Source organism: Brienomyrus brachyistius, unplaced genomic scaffold (assembly GCF_023856365.1).
Source record: "Brienomyrus brachyistius isolate T26 unplaced genomic scaffold, BBRACH_0.4 scaffold85, whole genome shotgun sequence".
NCBI classification, from domain to species: Eukaryota; Metazoa; Chordata; class Actinopteri; order Osteoglossiformes; family Mormyridae; genus Brienomyrus; species Brienomyrus brachyistius.
Window position 1 is genome coordinate 110,105 of NW_026042360.1, and position 20,932 is coordinate 131,036.

Here is a 20,932-nt window from a genome sequence, read left to right on the forward strand (position 1 = left end):
ATCAGTTGTTTGGAGTCACAACTCTGGGACCAGGGTTCAGATCTGTGCAGTGGCTCCATGTGTTGCATAGGTTTGCATGTGAGTGGCGCTTGTGTCTGTGCCCTGTGATGTGTTGGCACCCCGTACTGGGTTGTTCCCTGCCTTGTGCCTATAGCTTCCAGGACAGGCTCCACATCCCCCTGAGCCTGAATAGGACAAACAGTCTTATAAACTGGATGGGTGTTGTTGACTAACTGCATTATGGTTTATGAACTCCTGCATTTTCTTTGCTCTTAAAGCACATGTAAGATGGAATGGCTCCTTTCTAAATTCTGTTAATGAGCACAGGACAGTTTCTTGGTTTAATTTTCTTGTACGTTTAATACTCAAATTCACACACCTTTAACAGATGCTGCATGATGCTTGACCAGAAAAGCCACCCTCTCACATTTGTGGGATGTTTGTCACATTAGATAGCTGCCCTGAGAATGTTCTAGAAAGGGGGGTTAACTTGCAGAATTTCACATCCTAGGAAGTCATAGTGATAGAACTGTCTGAATAATAAATAAATAAATACATGGTCATCATATCCCTACCACTTGTATATTAGCAATTTCCTAAAGATCATATTTTGTGCAATAAATAAATAAATAAAACTTTTCTTTCAAAGAAAAAAAAAAACTATCATGACAACTTTTCAAATGTTCAATTTTTGATAGCTTATTAGTGGTTTTAGAGAAACATGTCTGCTGGTTTTATAAATGACATTCTGTAGAAGGAAGATCTGTTCAGGTGTAATTACTGGAATTAGTGTAGGTTGCACACATGGGCATAAATTGTGTAAAAGCCATCTGCTGAAAAGGGTGGTGATGCAGGTCATTTTAGGTGGTCTCCAGCGGCAACATAGCTGATGATGCGGTTGATCGTGATGGCGCGCATGTGGAAGCCTCGTAGCTCTTTACACAGCTGCACACGATCTTCAAAAGTGGGGGCCTGGGTAGCCTAATTATGTAAAATGGCATTATTAATTGAAAATCAGTGTATTTTTAATTTGGGTAATACTATACTTCACAGGGCACAATTCATATAGTTTTATACTATTACTAATGTATTAACCACAAACTAAGTCTTAATTACATAGATCTCTAATTCGTCATTAATGAATCATGATGTATGTTTTATCTCAAGCAGTTACTATATTTGTTATATGTAATATTGTAAATTAATATATATTTAATTCTGTAAACCATTATGTGCTACGGGTTGAACAAGTAAGGAATAACAAGTGATGTATGAACAAATTTGAGATCAGTAAGTTTGATTATAATGAATCTTTTAGCTACTGTATTTGTTCATGGTTTCTACTTCAGTGTTAACTGAGTTATTACTAAGTATTTGTGACCCGTCAAGTAAAGTGATAATTTGGACATAGCCTTTTATATTAGGATAATGCAAATTCAGAAAGTATATGGGGAAAAAGGTATATGTATGACACCCACAACTGACCTTTGGTGAACCGGGATTCTCCGGGACATGAGGAAAGGCACAGTTCTGCAAAAGAGGACATTAAAGTAAACGGACCTTCTTTATACACCGTAAGTACATACCGGTTTTTTCTCCTGGCTCCCGTGGAATAGACCACTGTGTGCCACGTGCAAACTCCCGCTAAGTCAAGAAAGGGAAATCCTAACTCTTGGAAATTTATTCATGAAAGAATGGTAAAATGTAACATAGAAATATTAAAAATAACCATGCACAATGTAAACCATGTATGACTTTTTCCTAAATTGCGCAGTTTTCCAGCCTTCGGCTGACTGCGTACGCTAAGGTGGCGCCCCGTATTCGAACCTTAACTAGATCTTCCATGGCTCCCATCAATGTGGCTCTCAAGCGGGCATTCTGAATCTTCGGCAGCATGTTTTTATAATACTGTAGATCCTCCCTTATTGCCCTGAAGCAGGCGTCCTAAGAACACGAACGTAAGAGGTGAAGCACCAAGCTTAACAGACGCAGACTCCACTGCACACAATTCCACAAAAACGCGTAATGCATGCAGACACGTACCTCGTTAAACTCGCTTTTTTGACGGTTTGCGCATGATGAATTCTGCAGGGAAGTGTAGACCGAATGGTTACAATGTGTTCATTTTAATGTGTAATTGAATTTCGCATTCGTTTGTAAGAGAGAATGAAAGCGAATTGTCACATTTAATTGTGACACTTGACGGGGCACAAATGTAGCATTATGGAATTACTTTTGTATGAATTGAGCAAAAAACATCTCATGTTAATTCATCATTAATGAATCGTGACATGTTTTATCTCAAGCGGTTACTATATTTGTTACTATGTCAATTCTGTTAACATTTGTGAACTACTGAAAGAATATCATAACACAAGTGAAACTGTTCGTGATTTATATTTCACTAGTAACGGAATTGCTTATATTTGTGATCCGCCAACTAAAGTGCTGCCCATTTCATTACACTTGGGTACCTACTTTTGGTTCGCAAACGGAGAGGTTCCGATTGTTCATCTCCACACTCAGTTTGGAGCAGTAAAATCTGATCTCCTCCTGCGTTAGGTCAACATTTAAAACACGTTTTAAGAAATGCAGAGCACATAGTCTATGTGGAAGCTTCGAAACTCTACATCACGCAGTAGTATATTTAATTATAATTGTTAGTAGCACATATAGAAGTACTTACGACCGCAGCAGTTACATTCCGCAGCAATGCCGTTGAATAGGTAAGACAGTTTTCGCTGTGTCGCAGCGGGTTTCCGAAGCTGGATCTGCAGAGATGAGAACAGACGGCGACCAGCACCAGCCACGAGGTGACGCCTGCAAACAGGACAAACGCAGGACAGCGTGTAAGTATTTTACGCTATACTGTATTTGACCTCATTTGTTTTTGTCACGGACAAAATTTATCAATTTAATAACTCACAAATTACCATTTGTCATTTCTTTACTTTGTCATTACAAATATGATAGCTTCATCAGTAAAATGTTTTAAATTGTCGAAAGCAATGACATGCCGGCAATTTCGTATTCACTGCAAATCAGTTATCAGTATTTTTCATAGTATGTCATCCGGTCCTATGAAGTACTCACGAAAGTTCGCGTATGAGAGCATGCTTTCATCTATTTATCCGAGTTGCAAGAGGACATGGACCTCATTTCTGCGACTCACGTTACTTATAGGCCTTTAGTCGTAGCAGGGAATTTCCTTGGCTAATGTCAAAGGGGAAAGACGTAATGTTTGATTTGCTCGAATCTTTTGAAGAAGAAAAAAAAGCAAACTAAGTGTGTGCCACTGATGTAAGTCCCTTGTATTGTATCACCGATTAGAAAATTAAGCTGGAAATAACGGGTATATTTCGATAGACTATTTGAAATAAATCATGTGGGGAAAGAATACAGAATAACAACAAACGACGTTTCTCGTTAGGGTTTGAAAATGTGAGAATCGTTCGCTGACCGAGTTAATTTGCTATACATTTGTTTGCATTATTTGTGCGTGGGGCTCTTCAGCAATGTAATCAGGTTGCGTTGAAACACGCGATTAATCGCAAGAATAATGTCCCGTTGTTCAACACATTGTACTCGAATAACCAGTTACCTCTTGAGCAACAGTGAGGATTAAACTATTAAATCCCATATTTCCCTGAACGTTGACATGTCTAGGATAAGGAATGGATATTTCTTAAATCCACGTATGATGCCTCCCCCCCCCCAACCGCACTCTTTCAAGGATAAAGGGCAAACCTGTGGATAAATCATTATAGCGACGCATTTCACAAAAATATGGTTATAAAACATATAATGTAGTGTCCCAATTCTGTCCTTGCGTAACCATTAATTTTACTTCTATTTAAGTTTAATGAAGTGTAAAGATACATTTTCATGTTTATGTTTTTATCAATGTGTTTGTATATCTGACATTTTATGAGGGAGAAAATTTGACTCCTGTTAAAAAAAAAAGGTTAGGCTTTTAGTAAGCTTTTAAAAATGATCTGCGAACACTCTTGTGCTTTTGTGAAGTCTTTGATGCGATGACAGTCTTGAACCGACAAAAGACCACTGATTTATGATGCTGGTATTGTGAAATTTCAATTCCGAACTTTTAATTTGTGTTGCGATTAGTAGTTACATTGATTTATCTAGATAAGTGTCATGTAATTGATGTAGAACAAAACATGGCACCATTTAACATGATTTTATTAACATACCACCATTTGTAAGATGGACTTGGACACAGACAGCTCTGCCAAAGAAGGTGTGACCTGTGGTTTCTGACTGATCGCTTTTGTGACTCGTAGCAGAATCATGCCAGTACAGCTGATGGCAGAGATATCTTACCACCAACTGAAGAAAGGTATGGAGTTTGTGGTTTGGATGTGTAGTTCACCAGTACACTGATGTACAAGTTAATTTGTAACACATCGAGTTAAAATGTCTCGTAATGCCAGGCACACCCAATTCTCCATGTTTGGCTAGACAGATGAAGCATGTTGTATGAAAATGCCAACATTTTAACTGGACCACCAATCCTTGCATATGAAACAAAGTTTTTATTTTTTATTTTACATATCTGTACATTTTTTTTTTTTCAAATAAGATTTTGAATACAATTGGATGAAAATGATATTGACACATTTGAAATGAATTGTGTCAGAAAAATCAACATTCACAAAATGTTGAAGACCGATTTAGAGTGAACATATTAACAAAAGCTACAACTTGACTACAAGGCAGGTGTGTACCATCTGGACTCCATTAGCACCTTCAAATTAACTTCTCAGTTGAAAACTACTATTTGTGCAGAATAGAGGCCAACTTGAAAATACTGTCCAACATAAATTTCTGATGTCAGATTTTTATACTTTCCTCCCATTTCCTATCTTACTATTATTGTTGTCCACCAATTTGTGTAGGTATATGTACATATACATACACATTTTGACATATTGACAAGTATAATTTAGTGGCAAAGGTAAAAGGTTAAAAAGAAATGATAGAGAAGCAAGACCAATCCACTGCACAGAAAGCTTCGGACAGTATTTAGGACTAACACTTAGTTTGTTTTCTTCTCCCAAGAAGTGTTCCTTCTTCAGCAAGTTTACAACCACGAAAGCAAATGAAGACGCGGCCTTGTTCTGAGCTGGGCGCCTGGGGTGCTGAGGGCTGGCAATGGGGCAGGGATTCGGCAGGAAGCATCTTATTTGGATGGGGTCTTCTCAGCCATGTGCTTCTGCTGACTCTCGGCGTGCCTACGACAGACAGGTGGAGAATATGGATGGATGAAGAACCATTTTAAATGTATACAGAAATAAGAGTAATAATGCTCAGAAGATGCTAAAAAACACAAGTAACCAGAAACTTGTAATTAATATTTCCTCAAAAAAAAGATGATAAAAAAAAAAAAAAACACAAACTGGATAGTGGACCAGCTGGCAAATGCTCCTCACCTAGTCAAGTCCTCAATGTCCACCAGCATGGCGTCCTGCTCCATGTGGAGCTCATCTCGAATCAGCAGCAGCTGGACTAGCTCTTCATTCAGACCTGTAGAAGTCCAAAAACAGTATTTTTATGTTTCATTATAATCATCATCATCCATCCACCCACCCACCCATATTCTGCACCTGCTTGCGGGGTCGGGGGTTCTAGAGCCTATCCTGGACACTGCGGGAGCAACACAGGGAACAACCCAGGATGGGGCGCCAACTCACTGCGGCATTCCACCCCCCCCACCCCCCCGTTTCATGCACCATTTTATATTATCAGTGTAGTAATACATTGCCAGACACTCTTGCTAAGTGCCCTAAGGTGACTTGTGAATGGTGCTATATAAAAATAAACTGAATTGAATCATTATCATAGTTATTAGAGGATGGCATGGTGGTCTCACACCTTAGTGGTCATGGTGGACTGAGTCTACGTCAGATCCTTGAGTTTGCATAGTACAAAAACATCTGATTTAGGGGTCTTGCCAACAGCATAACTGTCAGTATGTGACCTGCACGCACTGGTATCCCAACCAAGGTGTCCCCCGCTTTAGGCCCTATTTATACTGGGCCGGGCTCCAGGCTCAGTGCGACCCTTAGTATATAAGCAGTTCTATAAGATGAATGGATTATTTTTCCTCTTATGGTTATATTAGCATATTACCGCCATATCATGCTGATGAAGGCACCAGTTTATCAGAGTCTAGATTTATGAGAAATTGTGACACTTCTCTGTCCTTTCGATTCCTTGGCTCCTGTGAGCTGTGACCATGCAAAACATACTTTGTACTGTACTTTGTGCAGTTCAGCTTTGAATTTTCTCAAGTACAGTTTCAGAAATTCATTTGACACGTCTGTCTACAATATGTGTTCAGCGAGCGTTCACCTCACCTGCGTTTACATTTGTTTGTGTACTGTTTACTTCTGCTGCACGATGCCGTGTTACCTTGGAAATATCTAATGCTTTTATATTCAGCTTCTTCTTACTCACTGCTTGTTGAGGCTTCAAGTCACACCTGAGAGTATATAACGGAAGCTGAACCCTGTTACTGTCTGGCTGCAATATTTAGCCACCAATCACTGGAAAGCCTGTGGTTATATGACGCAACTGCCAAGCAGGCAGTTTCTTGTAGGAATGCTGGGGTTTCAGGTCCGAGCTGGCCGCTGTAATCCCGCCTGCACCATTTCGAACACTCACATACACACACCGCAAATGCAGTGAGGCTCTTCCCCAACGTCAGCCTGCCAAAATGGTCACATGACTCCCATTTCTCCGATGTATAGTGTAAGAGGCCGACCCGCTGCTCTGAATCTGCCAGATACGGGCATCTGATCCACGATCACTGCTCACATGCGCAGAGAGTACGGATGTCACTAAAACTTTGTGCTGCGTGTGTGGCTCCCCTTTCCACCAGTACGTACTATGCACTTACTCTCTATCTGGGAGTGCAGGTCATTGACGATGACTTGAAGCTGCCCCAGGGTCATGTCCCTCAGGTCCGTGGGCTTTAGGCTCCGTTTCATTAGACATTCGCTGATGTGGGGCATGTGGGGGAGCTGGAGGAAAGCAGGAAGGGCAGATTGGCGTACATCTAGGCATTGGCCATAACCCACAATCAAATGTACTGGCACTCAACCGGAAGTCATTGGAAAAGAGAAAGTATTGTACCTAAAGTATGGTACCTGGTGCAGTGGAAAAGGGCCCCTTACGCACACTCTTTACAAGCAGACACTTTTACATAGCAGGATTTGCATCCCACCCATTTTACAGCTTGATAACTGAAATCAAATAAGGTAAGTGTCTGCAAAGATACAGTGACATGTGCTCTGTAAATATCCCAGTATATTTTTTTAACTTTGTTTTTGACGTTCAGGCAGGTGCAGTTAAATGCTTTGCGCATGCTGAGGCTGAACACTTGTCTTTATAATGACTTCATTCTGTCCAAACAAATTCAAGCGGCTCTCGGCATCCGTTATGTCACCAGGGGTCAGACTTGAGTCATGTGTACGGTCTTTTGACGCAATACCGTCAGGCAGATGACTCCAGCTGTGGAGCTTAAGATAATCCTATATATGCCAGTGAGCTGATGTACTCCCAGGCAGCCTGCCAGTGGGGAGGCTGCCTCCAGTCAAGCTTAGACAATCGGTACTGGCTTTGCACTGTTACAGGACTTGGACTGGGCCAGTGTTATACAGCTATACCCTGACAGAAATACTCATCAAACCCAGTTCTACTTGCGTGCAGAAATCTACTTTATCTGCTATAATTCATCCAGTTCTTTTGTACTGAAGTTTAGCATTAATAATTTGGGCCATTACACTTTATTACGAAACCAACAAGTGGTTTGTCATACCTCAATTACTCTCTCTGTTTTCGGTTTCATTCCTTCTGTCACAGTCTCAGTTTCTCTCACTCACTGGCCACGCCCACATCTTGTTTCCTGAGCATGTGGCTTTAACCACAATGACAGGCCTCGAGGGGCAGGATGGGATTTCTCAAAGTCTTTAAACTGGATTTCACCTTAATAAACAAGCGGCGTTTGTCAGGTGACCAGCACAGGTGTTTGGCTCCCTTTGCATGTTTACTGCCATCGCTACTCTCCACTTTTACTTTGCGGAGACGCTGCAGTGACATTTGCTGCTTCCTGTTCTGGGTGATGGAGGTGTGACTCGTCTATGGTTATAACTCGCTTCTCATTTCACATGCAGTGTTTTCCCTGCTGTCTCCTTCGAGCCCCTCAGCTCTGATTCGGCCTTCCTGAGAAAGACCTTCCTCATTTTGGCTTTCATGTGGAACTCTTGGGTTTTCTGCATGCTGCGCCAGGTTTTGGTCACTGCTACATGCATTAAAAAAAAAAAACATTTTCTCATAACATTACGTTATGACATAAGATGTGTTTTTCTTTTCTGGGTCATTGGAATATTTTATCAGGAAGGCTAACAGAACTCTAAGAAAATAAGTCCTGTGAATTATTTCCCCTCAAGTGTCTGAGCAGTGTTTCTGACATATGAACACAGAGACCTCTCGGGTCACGTCACCCTCGGTTTCGGGGGATAAGGAAAATCGGTCTCTTGATTAAAAGCACTTGTCCCACTCTAAGCAAAAGGAGAATGGAGTCTAAGAAACGCATTTGCAATTGGCTTTCAGGGTGAGCATAGCCTTTTACAAAATGGTGTGTAATGACCAACGGCCATGAAAAGTCTGAGCCCTGGTTCAGTGTAAACCTGAGCCAGGTGTAAAGAGAGTGAGCTCTGGGTAAAAGGCTGAACAGCTAGGAAAGCAGGCTGAGCGGCTGAGCTAACCAAGTCAGCCACGGGTGACTTCTTCCGGTTCTGCTTCTCCACTTCCACCTGCATCTTGGCCATGGGTTTGGCCATAGCTAGGGCCAGCTTGGCCTCAGCCTGCAGTTTCTTCTGCCGGCTCAGGAAGTCCATGTCCTCCAGAGACTCGGAGTCCTCCTCTCCAGTGTCCCTGTCTGAGTAGGATGAGCTCTGCTTGCTCTGAGTAGCGGGGCACAGATGGGAGGTGGGAGGATCGGCAGAGGAGCACACAGACGCACGCATTAGACTGAACTCATCCTTTACACACATTCCTTTTTTTTTTTTTTACACATTTTCATCCACTCACTTTTCTTACACTCAATGAAACAACCAAAGAGTCAAGCCCACATTCAAAGCCGTCCCTCTATTGCTTTAAGTTAAACTGCAGTAACTGTATTAGACATATGTCATAGATTTATGGGCACTGCTCAGACAAGACTGTGATTTTTTAGATAGGGGTCATCTTTTCACTTTCTGTTGACTGCAGGTCAGACACAACTATCACTTATAAACTTAGAGTGACCTTTAAAAAAAGCCCTAGGTGGATTTTGTTAGTGACGAGTTAGTGCTCGGTGTGGAATGACACCTTAATACATTTACTGGGCCACCTAAATATGCTATTACATTATTACTAAGTATTTGTTACAATTATCATTATGATGGTTTTAGAAGCTTTAATAACAGGTGTCACTAATAACAGAAACGGCACAAACATACAGTTCTGGTTTCATTATGCACGTTTGCCCAAAATAGGGCAAACAGTCCAAAGCCACGGTTGGCTGTTTAAGCTGTGTGAAATCTAATTCGATTCTTGGTATATTTCCCCCTAAGAGTATTTCAAGATGTATCATTATGTCAGAGTGACGGTTAGCCCTCTGAAATTTTTTTTTTAAGTTTTATACCAACTTAACTTTTCGAAATCCCAGTTAACAGTTATTAATGCATTTCGCAGGCATTTCCCAATGACCTTTCGAAATAAAGCCATGCTGCCTCTGAGAAGATGCTGGCTCTCATATGCATGCATCATACTGTCCATAGAGATGATGGACAGGGCCACGGGGAAGCCACCCACCATAGGGGAGAGCGGGGTGTCCAGGCTGGTCTCCGTCTTGCTGTCATCCCCGTCGCTGTCCTTGTCGCTGCTGCTGTCATTGACGAAGCATATCTGCAGGTTCATGCCACTTTGGAGCCTGGGACAGAGAGGTGGGGGTGTCATTTCTAGATGGGACAGGGGCTTGAATTACATCGCTCAGGGTACGGTTGGTTGGCAGCCCAAGCTCAGCCTTACTGGATACCTGTTTTTAATTTTGGATATCTCTTGATAAATTTGAATGTGTTGTGAGATCAATATGGCAGAAAAATGTGTTTCATCAGACTATTCTGTATTTAAGTGACAATTTTATGCATATCACCTGAGAATTTAAATTTTATTAACACTTTAACTGGATGTGTGACTGGCATGAAGAAAAATCTTCCCAGAAAAAAAATAAACTCTCTTCTCTTCAATAATGCCTAAACACAGCAGCATGTGTATTAATCACAGCCAAGAGCCTACCTACATTTCACTACACCAGGACCTCCCACCACTTCCCTCCGAGGGCCAAACTCCACATTGGCTTCCATTGTTTTACGTCATTTAAGGCTCTTCACGATCGCTTTATTTTTGATGCCAGTTTTCATTTATTTTTCATTTTGCCTTTCTATTTGCGTTTCATCTTTCCACTATGTACCATGTACCCATCTCTTTCCTATACCTGCTTGTCCTATGCAAAGTCGCAGGGGAGTCTTGAGCCTATTCCAGAAGCTACGGGTACCAGCCAGGGAACAACCCAGGGTGGGGTGCCAAAGCATCACAGGGCACAAGGCAGGGAACCACCCAGGGTGGGGTGCCTACACCTTGGCTGAGTTTTTTCTTTTTTCCCCACCAGACCACTTGCAGCATATTACAGTCACACGTTTAATTCACAGGGGCACATGCACCATTCACACTTACAGAGAATCTGGCAACTGGCAATTTGGGAGAACCTGCTAACCGCACACACACACAGGCAGAGACACAAACTCTCATTCCAGAGGTCAACATGTCTTACCACAGTGTCAGTTTGTTTTTCCTTACTATGTTCTATATTTCCTTTTTTTTTTTTCCACTTGACGTTGAATGAGGCGCTTGAAAATTGTAAATTTCTTTCCATTTCTGTCCATTTCCATGTACTCCTTACAGTCCATTTGTAGGAGATCAGTATAGCCTGAAAATAGTTGGGCATTTAGTAAATCTGCTGTGGTTAATTGGAGTTACTAAACTGCCCATGGGTGGCACTTGTGTCTGTGCCCTGTGATGCGCTGGCACCCCATCCTGGGTTGTTCCCTGCCTTGTTCCTACAGCCTGCAGACCCCCAGGACCCCTGAGTACGGTTCAGAAAATGGATGGATGGATGGATGGATGGATGGATCGATTAGCTCATTCAAAATGTAACTGATAAAGGTTACGATAAGCCAAGGTTATAGTATTTTTTAAATAAATACTGTAATACAAGCCATCTGTAATCTGAATTTTAAAACATTCTGACATTCAGAATTTACTATATTTATTCAGCTCCTAAAGTCAATGCGTCCTTAACAATGAAAGGCAGACACAAAAAAACAGTTTTAAGTAACAAGCCGTTTTTTCTGCAGGATCTGACTGCTGTATTAATAATAATGATAATAATATTAATTATAAATGCAATACGAAATGTCGCGTTCAGTAAGAAACCCCTGAATCCTGAAAAGGGATTTACCTGCACTATGAGGCTCGGAATGTCCCCTGCAGGTCCCTGGAGAATGGCAGGCTGTACATAGTGCACTTCAGTCCTGGAAAGCTAACCCCGCTAGATGAGCGTGCTTCCAATAACTGCTTAGCAGAGTGGGAGTAACGCTACTCTTGTGACATGTGAGCACTTCCCTAAAATCGGTTTAAAAGAACTGTTGCTGTTTCTCTGAAGTTACTAATCCTCCTCGACAGTTTCTTCCTCGTTGGTACGCGTGCATGCTGAACTTGGTGGCCTTTGTATAGACTCAGTTTGTGTCTGTACTTTAAGTGCCAACTTCCCTCTGGAGTTTTGTGTCATTAGTTTTTCCCTTAAACAACAACACCAAGCCATGTGCATATGAGCAGTTATAAGCTTCAGGGAACAGCTCTAGGGATGCTGGCTTTCCAGTAACCGAGAGAGAAAGGTCGATGTTATTTATATAACGAGGGATATGGCAGGAAAATCAGACAGATGCTCTCACATCTGGTCTCGCGTGCAAGACAGTCTGAGGAAGCTGTGAGCTGCAGCAGCGTCTTAGAGTGCCGCGTGCCGCCTACCGAGGGCTCTATGTATTTACTGCAAGACGGAAACATAAATTAAGAAACAAGCTTAATATCATAGATCTCAGATGATCCATACATGAGTGTTGCCCCCTACAGGAAAGGACCGTAAACAATCACTGCATGGCCCACCATTTTCTGAAGACATAGGACATAACTTGTTCCTGATACTGTCTGGCCAGAGTAGCTCTTTGGGAATGCTGGAGCCTAACTACAGTTTCAGACTTGGGTAATTTTGCTACAATTCTCCAATACTTTTATTGTAAGCCGCTTACCGTATTTATATCTTTATGGGGACTCTCCATTCATGTCCAAGGGCATAACCCAAATATAACGACCTTAACTGTAATGTCGAAAGGAAGATCGCATTGGAGGCTATGGATGACATTTAAAGTTTCTTCCAGTATTTTAACTCCAGAAGAACTCTAAAAGCTGAAATCGCTAATCTGCATGATGGTAAGGATCTTGCAGCTGAATATGAAATTGATACAGTTAAGCGAGTGAATTTTGAACAGGTATTCACTCTAGGGGACATAAGCAACATACTGACTTATATAACCAATCTGGCATCGTCTATGACTAATATATGTATAATTAGAATTTTGTGGTCATTGACGACACACCACAGCACACAGTGCACAACAATGAAATGTGTCCTCTGCATTTAACCCATATGTGACACAGCAGGGGGCGGCTAATTCAGCGTCCGGGGTGCCTTGTTGGTCAGGGATTCAAACCTGCAGTCTTTCAATTACAAGTGCGCTTCCCTAACCATTAAGCCACCACTGCCCACATAATTGAACCTGATTTGCTACAAAGCCTAGCTAAGCTCAAAATAAATAAATCGCAGGGCCCTGATGGCATCTTACCCATAGTTTTAAAAGAGATGAGGGATATTATTAGACGACCTTTAACTTTTCAGAAATCCTTATCTGCTGGTGTGGTACCTTCTGATTGGAAGCATGCTAATATAATGGCAATATTCAAAACCGAGGAAAGATGTAATCCATCAAACTATAGGCCAATCAGTTTAACTTGCATAACTGGAAAAGTAATGGAAGCTATAATCCATTTGAAAATGGTAGATTACCTGGATTCAAATAACATTCTGAGGCATAGCCAACATGAATTTAGGAGAGGTAGATCCTGTTTAACTAATTTACTTGAGTTCTTTGAGGAAGCTACAAGAGAAATATATCATAAAAAGGCCTAGGATGTGATCTACTTAGATTTCCAGAAGGCCTTTGATATTGTCCCCCGCAAATGGCTCTTCCTTAAACTCAAAGCTGCAGGCATTTTAGGAACTGTAGCAGCTTGGCTCGAAAACTGGTTAACAGACAGGAAGCGGCGAGTAGTTCTTCGAGGCACAATGTCACAGTGGGCCTGTGTTGATAGTGGGGTACCGCAGGGTTCAAATTTAGGACCACTATTGTTCCTAATTTACATTAATGATATTGACACCAATACATACAGTAAACTGGTTAAATTTGCAGACAACACCAAGGTGGGTGGTGTAGCAGATACTGATCTGGCAGCACTGAGGCTACAACGGGCTCTTGATTTAATTAACGACTGGGCTGATACCTGGCAGATGAAATTTAACAGAGATAAATGTAAGGTAATCCATGCAGGGAGCAGAATTATAAAGTACGGATATTTTATGCGTTCCACTGAAATAAAGGTAGCTGATTATCAGAATGACCTTGGTGTGTATGTTGATGCTTCCATGTCCCACTCTTGCCAGTGTGGGGAAGTAATAAAGAAGGCCAATAGAATGTTTGGTTAGATCTCTATGTGTGTGGAGTTTAAGTCAAGGGAGGTGATGCTATGATTATACAATTCCTTGGTAAGACCCCACCTAGAATATTGTGTGCAGGTTTGGTCACCATACCTTAAGAAGGACACTGCTGCCTTGGCAAGGGGTCAACGTAGGGCTACGAGAATGATTCCTGGTCTTAGAGGAATGTCTTATGAGGAGAGGTTAGCTGAGCTGAATCTTTTCAGCCTCGAGCAAAGGAGACTAAGGGGGGACATGATCCAGGTATATAAGATTCTAACAGGTTCGGATGCTGTTCAGCCAAATAGTTACTTCAATATTAGTTCAAAAACAAGAACTCGTGGCCATAGGTGGAAATTGGCAGGAGAACATTTTAAACTGGATTTGAGAAAGAACTTCTTTACACAGTGTGTAGTTAGAGTTTGGAATAGTCTTCCTGTTAGCATACTGCAAGCTAAAACCCTGGGTTTCTTTAAATCAGAGCTAGATTTGAACTCTGAGCTATTAGTTAAGTTCTCCCCAAACGAGCTTGCTGGGCCAAATGGCCTCCTCTCATTTGTAAATTTCATTTGTAAAGTAACTAAACAAAGACTTGCCTTTTTTTTTTTTTTTTTTTTTTTTTTTTTTTTACTGCATCAGAGATTTTTATAAAACTGAGTTTCCCCTTGTGAGGACTGGAAAACTGTCCCCACAAGGTCAAAATTGCAGGTTTTCTGTCACACTGAGGGGAGATTTGGTCACCAGAATGTAATATAAACATAACTCACAGAAAACACACACACACACTCACACACACACACACACACACACTCACCGTGATGACAGGCTTGGCTTCCCACTTTTACTACAGCTGGTGTAGATCCCCGGCCCATCGTCGAAGAAGCTGCCCAGTGCCAGCTTCTGCCGGATGGACTCCCTCTCATTCTTCTGGGCCTGACATGAGGGAGGGGGGACAGTGTCAGCACAGTCACATACGCACAGAAACAGGATAAATGGAAAGTATGGCGACTCCACCTGCCCTTGGGGGCAGAGGGGCCGGTTTGCCCGGAGGTGCCGGTTTGCCCATGCACTGCCCATGGTTCACAGAGAGACATATACGTTTCTGTTCGGGTCTGTCTGATACTTCAAATTAAAGGTAATGCCTGGCTCGGTTTCAGATCCCATTTAGATCTGGCTTTTTTTTTTGTTGCAAAAAATCCATTTCACAGAAGAACAAAGACCCATAACCTTGGCAAGATACTCAATCTTCAGTGAATCAGCAAAGAAGTCTGTATGTTGTGACAGTAAATGGCCACTGGGTGGCACTGTTTTGCAAAGAAATTGAGCCCAGAGATAAACAGTGATTAACACCACCTTGAAATAGAGGCACACTCCTTCTACCACACTCCTGAGGTATCTCCCTCCAATACACACACATCCCATACTCACATGCACACATACTGTGCATATATTACAGCCACACTCACCAGTCACTGTCACGGGTCTCATTACAGATATTGGGCCCCCAACCCAGACCACTTCAAAAATCAGTTAGGCTCCCTGTCATGCAGGGGCCCACGGAATAATCCAAACTCCCTGCCCCCCCCCCCACCTTTATGGTGCCCCTGAATCTCTCTCTCACTCACACACACAGAAGCACGTAACCTCCTGAATCCCTGCACTTCCAGTGCCTGCACTCTCATACACTGTAGACCTACTGCACTCTGCAGTGCAACTTTAATTACACGTCTCCTTCACTTCCTCCGGTCTAAGATGAAATTCACATAGTTTTTGATTAGTACTACAAGTGTCCCACAGAGCCTATTCATAACGCGTAACATCTGCATGCTGAACACTCCTACAGCCATATGCACAGAGCCAGCAGCCCGGGCGGGGGGCGGGCGGAGTCGCACGCTCACATGCTCTGCACACGGTGAAGCCTGACAATGTGACGCAAACACGCCTCGGCAGCGATCGAGCGACGTGGGAACAGGCAGCTGACGGCTTCTGAAGAGGTGAGCGACGGGCCAATTTAAACCCTGGTGAGCAGACTAGGAAAGCCTGTCAACCCCCTAGAAGGCAGAGGGACAGCCGGGAGAAAAATGGTCTGGCTTGAGCACGACAGCCCCCTCTGGGTACGTCAATTTGTGAGCCCCCAGCAAATGAGATAATGGGGCCGCCTTGCACCAATGAGCAGAGGGACAGGGAAGCCAGGGCCGGTGGGGGCGGCAGCTCCAGGCAGTATCTAACCATTCCTCCAGTTACAGAAAATGCTTTGGTGACTGGGAATCACGTTACTGTCCATTAAATTAAATGAATGAGTAAAGACATCAGACCTGTCCATAGGCACAGACTGATACGGGCTGACTGTAGCAGTAACGTGCATCTTTGTAGCGGCAGGGTGGGCGTATGATGCCTCCCTAATATGGAGGCAGATGGGGGTTCGAAGCTGGAGTCTGTAATTCAATTCAATTTGCGTAATTAGACGTTTGAAGACGCTGCCTGAATTAGCAGTAGTGTTATAGGCCAGGGAGGTGCTGGGCATCTTAATGAACAGGCCTGAAGGGAAGTCTCCCCACACAACAGCATTACCGCAGGAAACCTGTGATACCGGCCCAAGAAGACCCAGCTTGGCAGCCCATGACCCGTCTCAAATGGCCAGGCACCTAAAGGCCAAGACCCTCAAACCAATGACCTTCAGCTGGAAAACAAAAAGAGCTTCACTACACAGCGGTCGGCTGTCCAGAGAGCCCCAGGGAAACCCCTCAGGAGACCCCCTGAGAGATCGGGACCAGTGCAGCTTCACCTTCTCCACTTGCCAGGGTAGTACCCATAGAGGGTGCTCAGATAGGTGTGATTGTGGGGCTTTCCTTGTGTCTTCTGGGGAACAACTGGAGTCACAGCAGTCAATCTGGCACCATTGCATAACCCAGGCTGTCTTCATCTAACCCTCAGCAAAGTTACCATGTCCCACAAACCACCGCAGATCTGAAGTTCGGTCGCAGTTCTTTGCCGAAAACTCACACATCCATTCCTGTTTGTTTTCTTAAGCGATTCCTCCTTCCATGCCACAGAAATGACAGGCTTTTGCACAGCATGGAGTTTTACAGAATTTCACTTCATTACAAAATTGCGGAGCCTCAAAATCCATTTTAGAAAACCCGCTGTCTAAAAAGGTGTTTAAACAGCATTTCATTTGTGTCAGAATGAGAGAAGGTGTGGCATGCATATGTCCCGCCAGGACACAACCTGGATCTTTCTAAAAATGTCCAAATGTTCAAACCTGCTAATGCTTCCACTGGTTTAGGGGCACCCAGTGGTATTCTAAGGCAGGTGGGGGGACGGGGCCTGCAATGCTGCTGATAGAGTGTGACCTATGACCCTCACCCATGTGCTGTAGCCATTCATAGCTGTGAAGCAACATAGCCACAGCAGGCAGAGGAGTTACACTGTGAGAATCACAATCAAGGCTTTTTTGGGTCTTCAGGATGAAGTAATGTGAACAAAACTTTGCTTGGGTTTTTTTCATTTGATCATTAAACAAAAAAAGTTTACCCTCGAATGACACTTTTAGGAACGCTGACCCAAAACATGCCTCTTTCTAAATAAGCGAAACCACTTTACATTTGACAGTAGGAGTGTCTGTGGCTTAAGCACTGAAGAGTTCAGTTTCGCCCTCTAATTTCTCTGTCACAACCTCAGTTACTTCCTGAAACTGACACATAACTCTCTTGTGCTCTGGTGTAGATTCTGAGACTGGCTATTCTGAGATTGAGTTGTTCTACACACGCTACCTCCAGACCTCCACTTCCCTGGAGGAGCTAGAAACGGGTCAAACTTTCTGCATTAATTATTTGGACGACGCAGGCTCAGTTTTAACAGACTTTCTGTCAGGAAATTCCAGATCTTAAGCACTCCATACCTTGTATCAACATCGGAATGGCCACTCATGTATCCCACAATCCACTGGACCAGCTGTAAGCAGGGTTGCTGCGTGGGATTGATCAGCAACTCTGGCAGTTCTGAAGTACACATTCCCTACCAATGCCCCACAGCTGTTCATGTTCGAGATTCAACCAGAACCCTGACGACACCTTAGTGATTTCTATTTACAAAGGGCCTTTATTGCAAACAGTCCAAGCACGTTTGTGAAGGCAACCGACTGTGTATGTCACATGACCCGACCCTGCGCACAGCTCTCTTACCTCTTTGTAATCCTCCACGAGGCAGACCGCGCACATTCTGCTGATGACATCATTCATTCCACTGTTATCCATGGTGTCACACGTTGGCTTCCAGGCTGGGTCCTCCCACACACACACGCACCCACAGTCACACATGCGTGCCTCATACACACGGGCACAACGTGTGGGTCAAAGCCAGCGCAGTCACATCAGATCCAACTGTCCAAGATCATGTTAAACCAAATGCAGCCAAATGAAGCTAACTCCGAATAAAAACTAAACTGAACAGTGCCGCAAAACTCATGCAATATCCATCAGGGCTGATAGCCGGCTATTTTTCCTTTGAACAAATGAGACTTGTCTGCTTATTCCTCAATGGACAGAGAGTCCTCCAGTCCCTGACTTCCTCCTCTGAGTCGAGCAGGGCAGGGCTAGAGGGTGAGAGAGACAGGAGCCTCTGTTCCTTCGATATTCTGCCCCTTCTCACACCATAACATGAGAACAGCTGTTGCCCTCCAGCTCGTCTGGAAGGCGACACCAAAGCGGTCGTGTCAGGTGAGGAGGTGGCGGACGGTCGGTAGGATGGGGGGTTGTGAGCACAGGAGTGTCCTGCTCTTTCTATTGCCCCTCCATCTGCCTGCGCCCCCCCCCCCCCCTTGCTCTGTCCCACGGGGCAGAGAAGCCTCCTCCCCCTGTCCTCCCTAATAAAGGCACCGGTGGGCCGTGCAGGAATCTGCCACGGTAAAAATAGAACGGGTGCTGACCTGAACCATGTGACCTGCCAACAGAGGACGAAATAAATGGAGAAGGAAAATAAAAGATGAAAGGAGCCCAGGTGCTGAGCACATGTCTGGCAGAGATGCCGAGAGGAGCCAGGAAAGATCGGCTGGTTGGGTCAGTTTATTCTACAGCACCTTGCGACGCCATAATTCCGGCATTTTGAAGGAGTCTCCTCACTGTATAACAGGAAACAGAGTGAGTGTCCCTCCGAAATGTTATTTGTTTGTTTATCCTCTATTTAACCAGGAACGTCCCAGTGAGAGACTTCCTCTTCCAGGCAGTCCCGGGGGATATTCCATGAAAGTAGCTGAAGAAAGTCAGACTTTCCCAAAAAAGTCAGACTCAAACTAGCGCCATCTCTAAACTAGGCCTTGTGTCATCCAATAACGCAGTTCAGCTTTAACTAATCAAGGCTCATACAAGACAGACTTGCATAGTCTCACTTAGTGCGCACACCCGAGATATTTAAGAAGCCCAAATAAATGGATGAACGATAGATCAATCACATGAGTAGGAAAGCGAGCAAAACGAGAGCGGTGTTCTTTTTCTACCACAGAACAAACACTGCTGATGGAGCTGTAGGAAAAATGCAAAGATGTAATCGCTAAAAAAGGCAATACTGTGGTCATGAATACAGCCAGGGAGTTGGCTTGGCAACGAAATGCGGGCGAACTAAGTGCGTAAGTTATGTAAATGTTACAAGGGCCTACTATAGTGGCATGGTGGTGCAGTGGTTTATACTGTCGCCTTACGCCACAAAAGTAGCCATAGCCAACAGGGAACCTTCTGGGTTATGTTCACCTGTCATTCTTATGGTATAATGTTATTCTGTATTATTTGATCTCCGCAAAATAACTTGAATCACATCTGTGTGAAATGTTCTGCACAAATAATCGTATCTTGTCCTTGCTTTTTACTAATAAACTTTCAAAGTAGACTGTGACTAAAAAAAATATAAAAATATCGTCCTATTCATAACCGATTTTTTTTTCCAATCTCAGTTGTAATATGGGTATGCTATTATTTAAATTATTTTGGAATTAATTGAAATTGACATGGCAAGAGTAGTGAGAGCACGGAATTTCGTTCGACTGAACGATCGTTTGGGAATCTGTCCCCCCACGTCGGATGTTTTTTGAGGCAACACTTAACTAGGAGAGACAGTTAACCTGGTCCAGAGCAGACTTGTTCACTCGCCTAAGTTACCGTGGTAGCTCAGCTGGGATTCGTTTAAGACACATTGATGGAACGGAGCTCCCACTTAAATGAGCCAGACTTGTCGAAATAAGTCAGACTTTCTCTTAATCATGCTTCGTGTCTGTTTCTTTGTTTTAGTCCCTGTTCGTGTCTGTTCTTTGTTTTTTTGTTTGTGACATCTTTTTGGTTATTACAGCACATCAGGGTGTTGGGTATGGGGTACAAAGATGGCGTTAGAGGGACACCTTGCATAAAGAGCTACTATTCAATCATGTGCCTCTTAAAATGTCTCCACCGGGATCCGTGTAGTGATTCCTGCAAGCCCATGTCCAAACATGGCCAGGAGATCTACCACTGCATTAGGAAAAAGCCCCACCCTCCCTCATCACACCTACTATAAACAGCTGACATTCACAACCATGTGCAGTATGAGAATGTGCAGAGAAGCCCAAAACTACACTGGGCTGATTATCCAATGTGATGCATGCCATCCACCCGTCCTGGACCTTCTCAGAGGGCATCACTGTGGCCCACAGAGGGGAGCCAGGGGACACGCAAACTCCACACTCTATGCACAATAAATGAGGCACCTTTAACAGCAAGGGCTATCTGGCCGGGAGGGAAATGGAGGATAAGGAGCATAAGGGAGATGAGGACGAGGAGACAGAATGGAGAAAAGATGGAAAATTACAGAAACAAAAATTACAGAAATGATAAAGGGTCTGTTATGTAACAAGCACACACACACGCCCACTGCAGCGTAAATGGCCAGCTACAGAGAATTTATAAATAAACTCAGAAGCAAGCAACCCAATCAAACTGGAGAATCTCACCACCATCAAGAGGGAAAAGGAAACAA

At 43.4% G+C, this 20,932-nt stretch overlaps 2 protein-coding genes and 1 long non-coding RNA gene across 5 annotated transcripts in view; all 3 read right to left on the reverse strand.

The window, feature by feature from the left end:
- Window positions 1-428: 428 nt before the first annotated feature.
- il12a (interleukin 12a) lies at window positions 429-3,490 on the reverse strand. The gene is made up of 7 exons (XM_049003604.1): window positions 3,094-3,490; window positions 2,687-2,820; window positions 2,479-2,553; window positions 2,044-2,085; window positions 1,828-1,944; window positions 1,486-1,530; window positions 429-981 (listed from the first exon to the last, which is right to left on the reverse strand). The coding sequence occupies exons 1-7, from the start codon at window positions 3,113-3,115 to the stop codon at window positions 856-858; spliced, it is 561 nt and encodes a 186-aa protein (XP_048859561.1). The 5' UTR covers window positions 3,116-3,490; the 3' UTR covers window positions 429-855.
- Window positions 3,491-4,538: 1,048 nt separating this feature from the next.
- The window catches only part of schip1 (schwannomin interacting protein 1), a 37,606-nt gene continuing 21,212 nt past the window's right edge, over window positions 4,539-20,932 (reverse strand). For 2 of the 3 annotated variants that reach the window (XM_049003598.1, XM_049003601.1), the window contains 6 exons: window positions 14,748-14,866; window positions 9,880-9,997; window positions 8,790-8,987; window positions 6,920-7,043; window positions 5,451-5,544; window positions 4,539-5,252 (listed from right to left, as the gene is read on the reverse strand). In XM_049003598.1, the coding sequence (XP_048859555.1) occupies window positions 5,201-5,252; window positions 5,451-5,544; window positions 6,920-7,043; window positions 8,790-8,987; window positions 9,880-9,997; window positions 14,748-14,866 (705 nt within the window). In that variant the 3' untranslated portion in view covers window positions 4,539-5,200. Of the gene's footprint in view, window positions 5,253-5,450; window positions 5,545-6,919; window positions 7,044-8,789; window positions 8,988-9,879; window positions 9,998-14,747; window positions 14,867-18,117; window positions 18,681-20,932 lie in introns of those variants that run through there. The other variant, XM_049003600.1, reaches the window with a different exon arrangement.
- On the reverse strand, window positions 10,935-14,741 carry LOC125727044 (uncharacterized). The gene is made up of 2 exons (XR_007388524.1): window positions 13,741-14,741; window positions 10,935-11,147 (listed from the first exon to the last, which is right to left on the reverse strand). It is a non-coding gene; the product is annotated as an uncharacterized LOC125727044 (long non-coding RNA).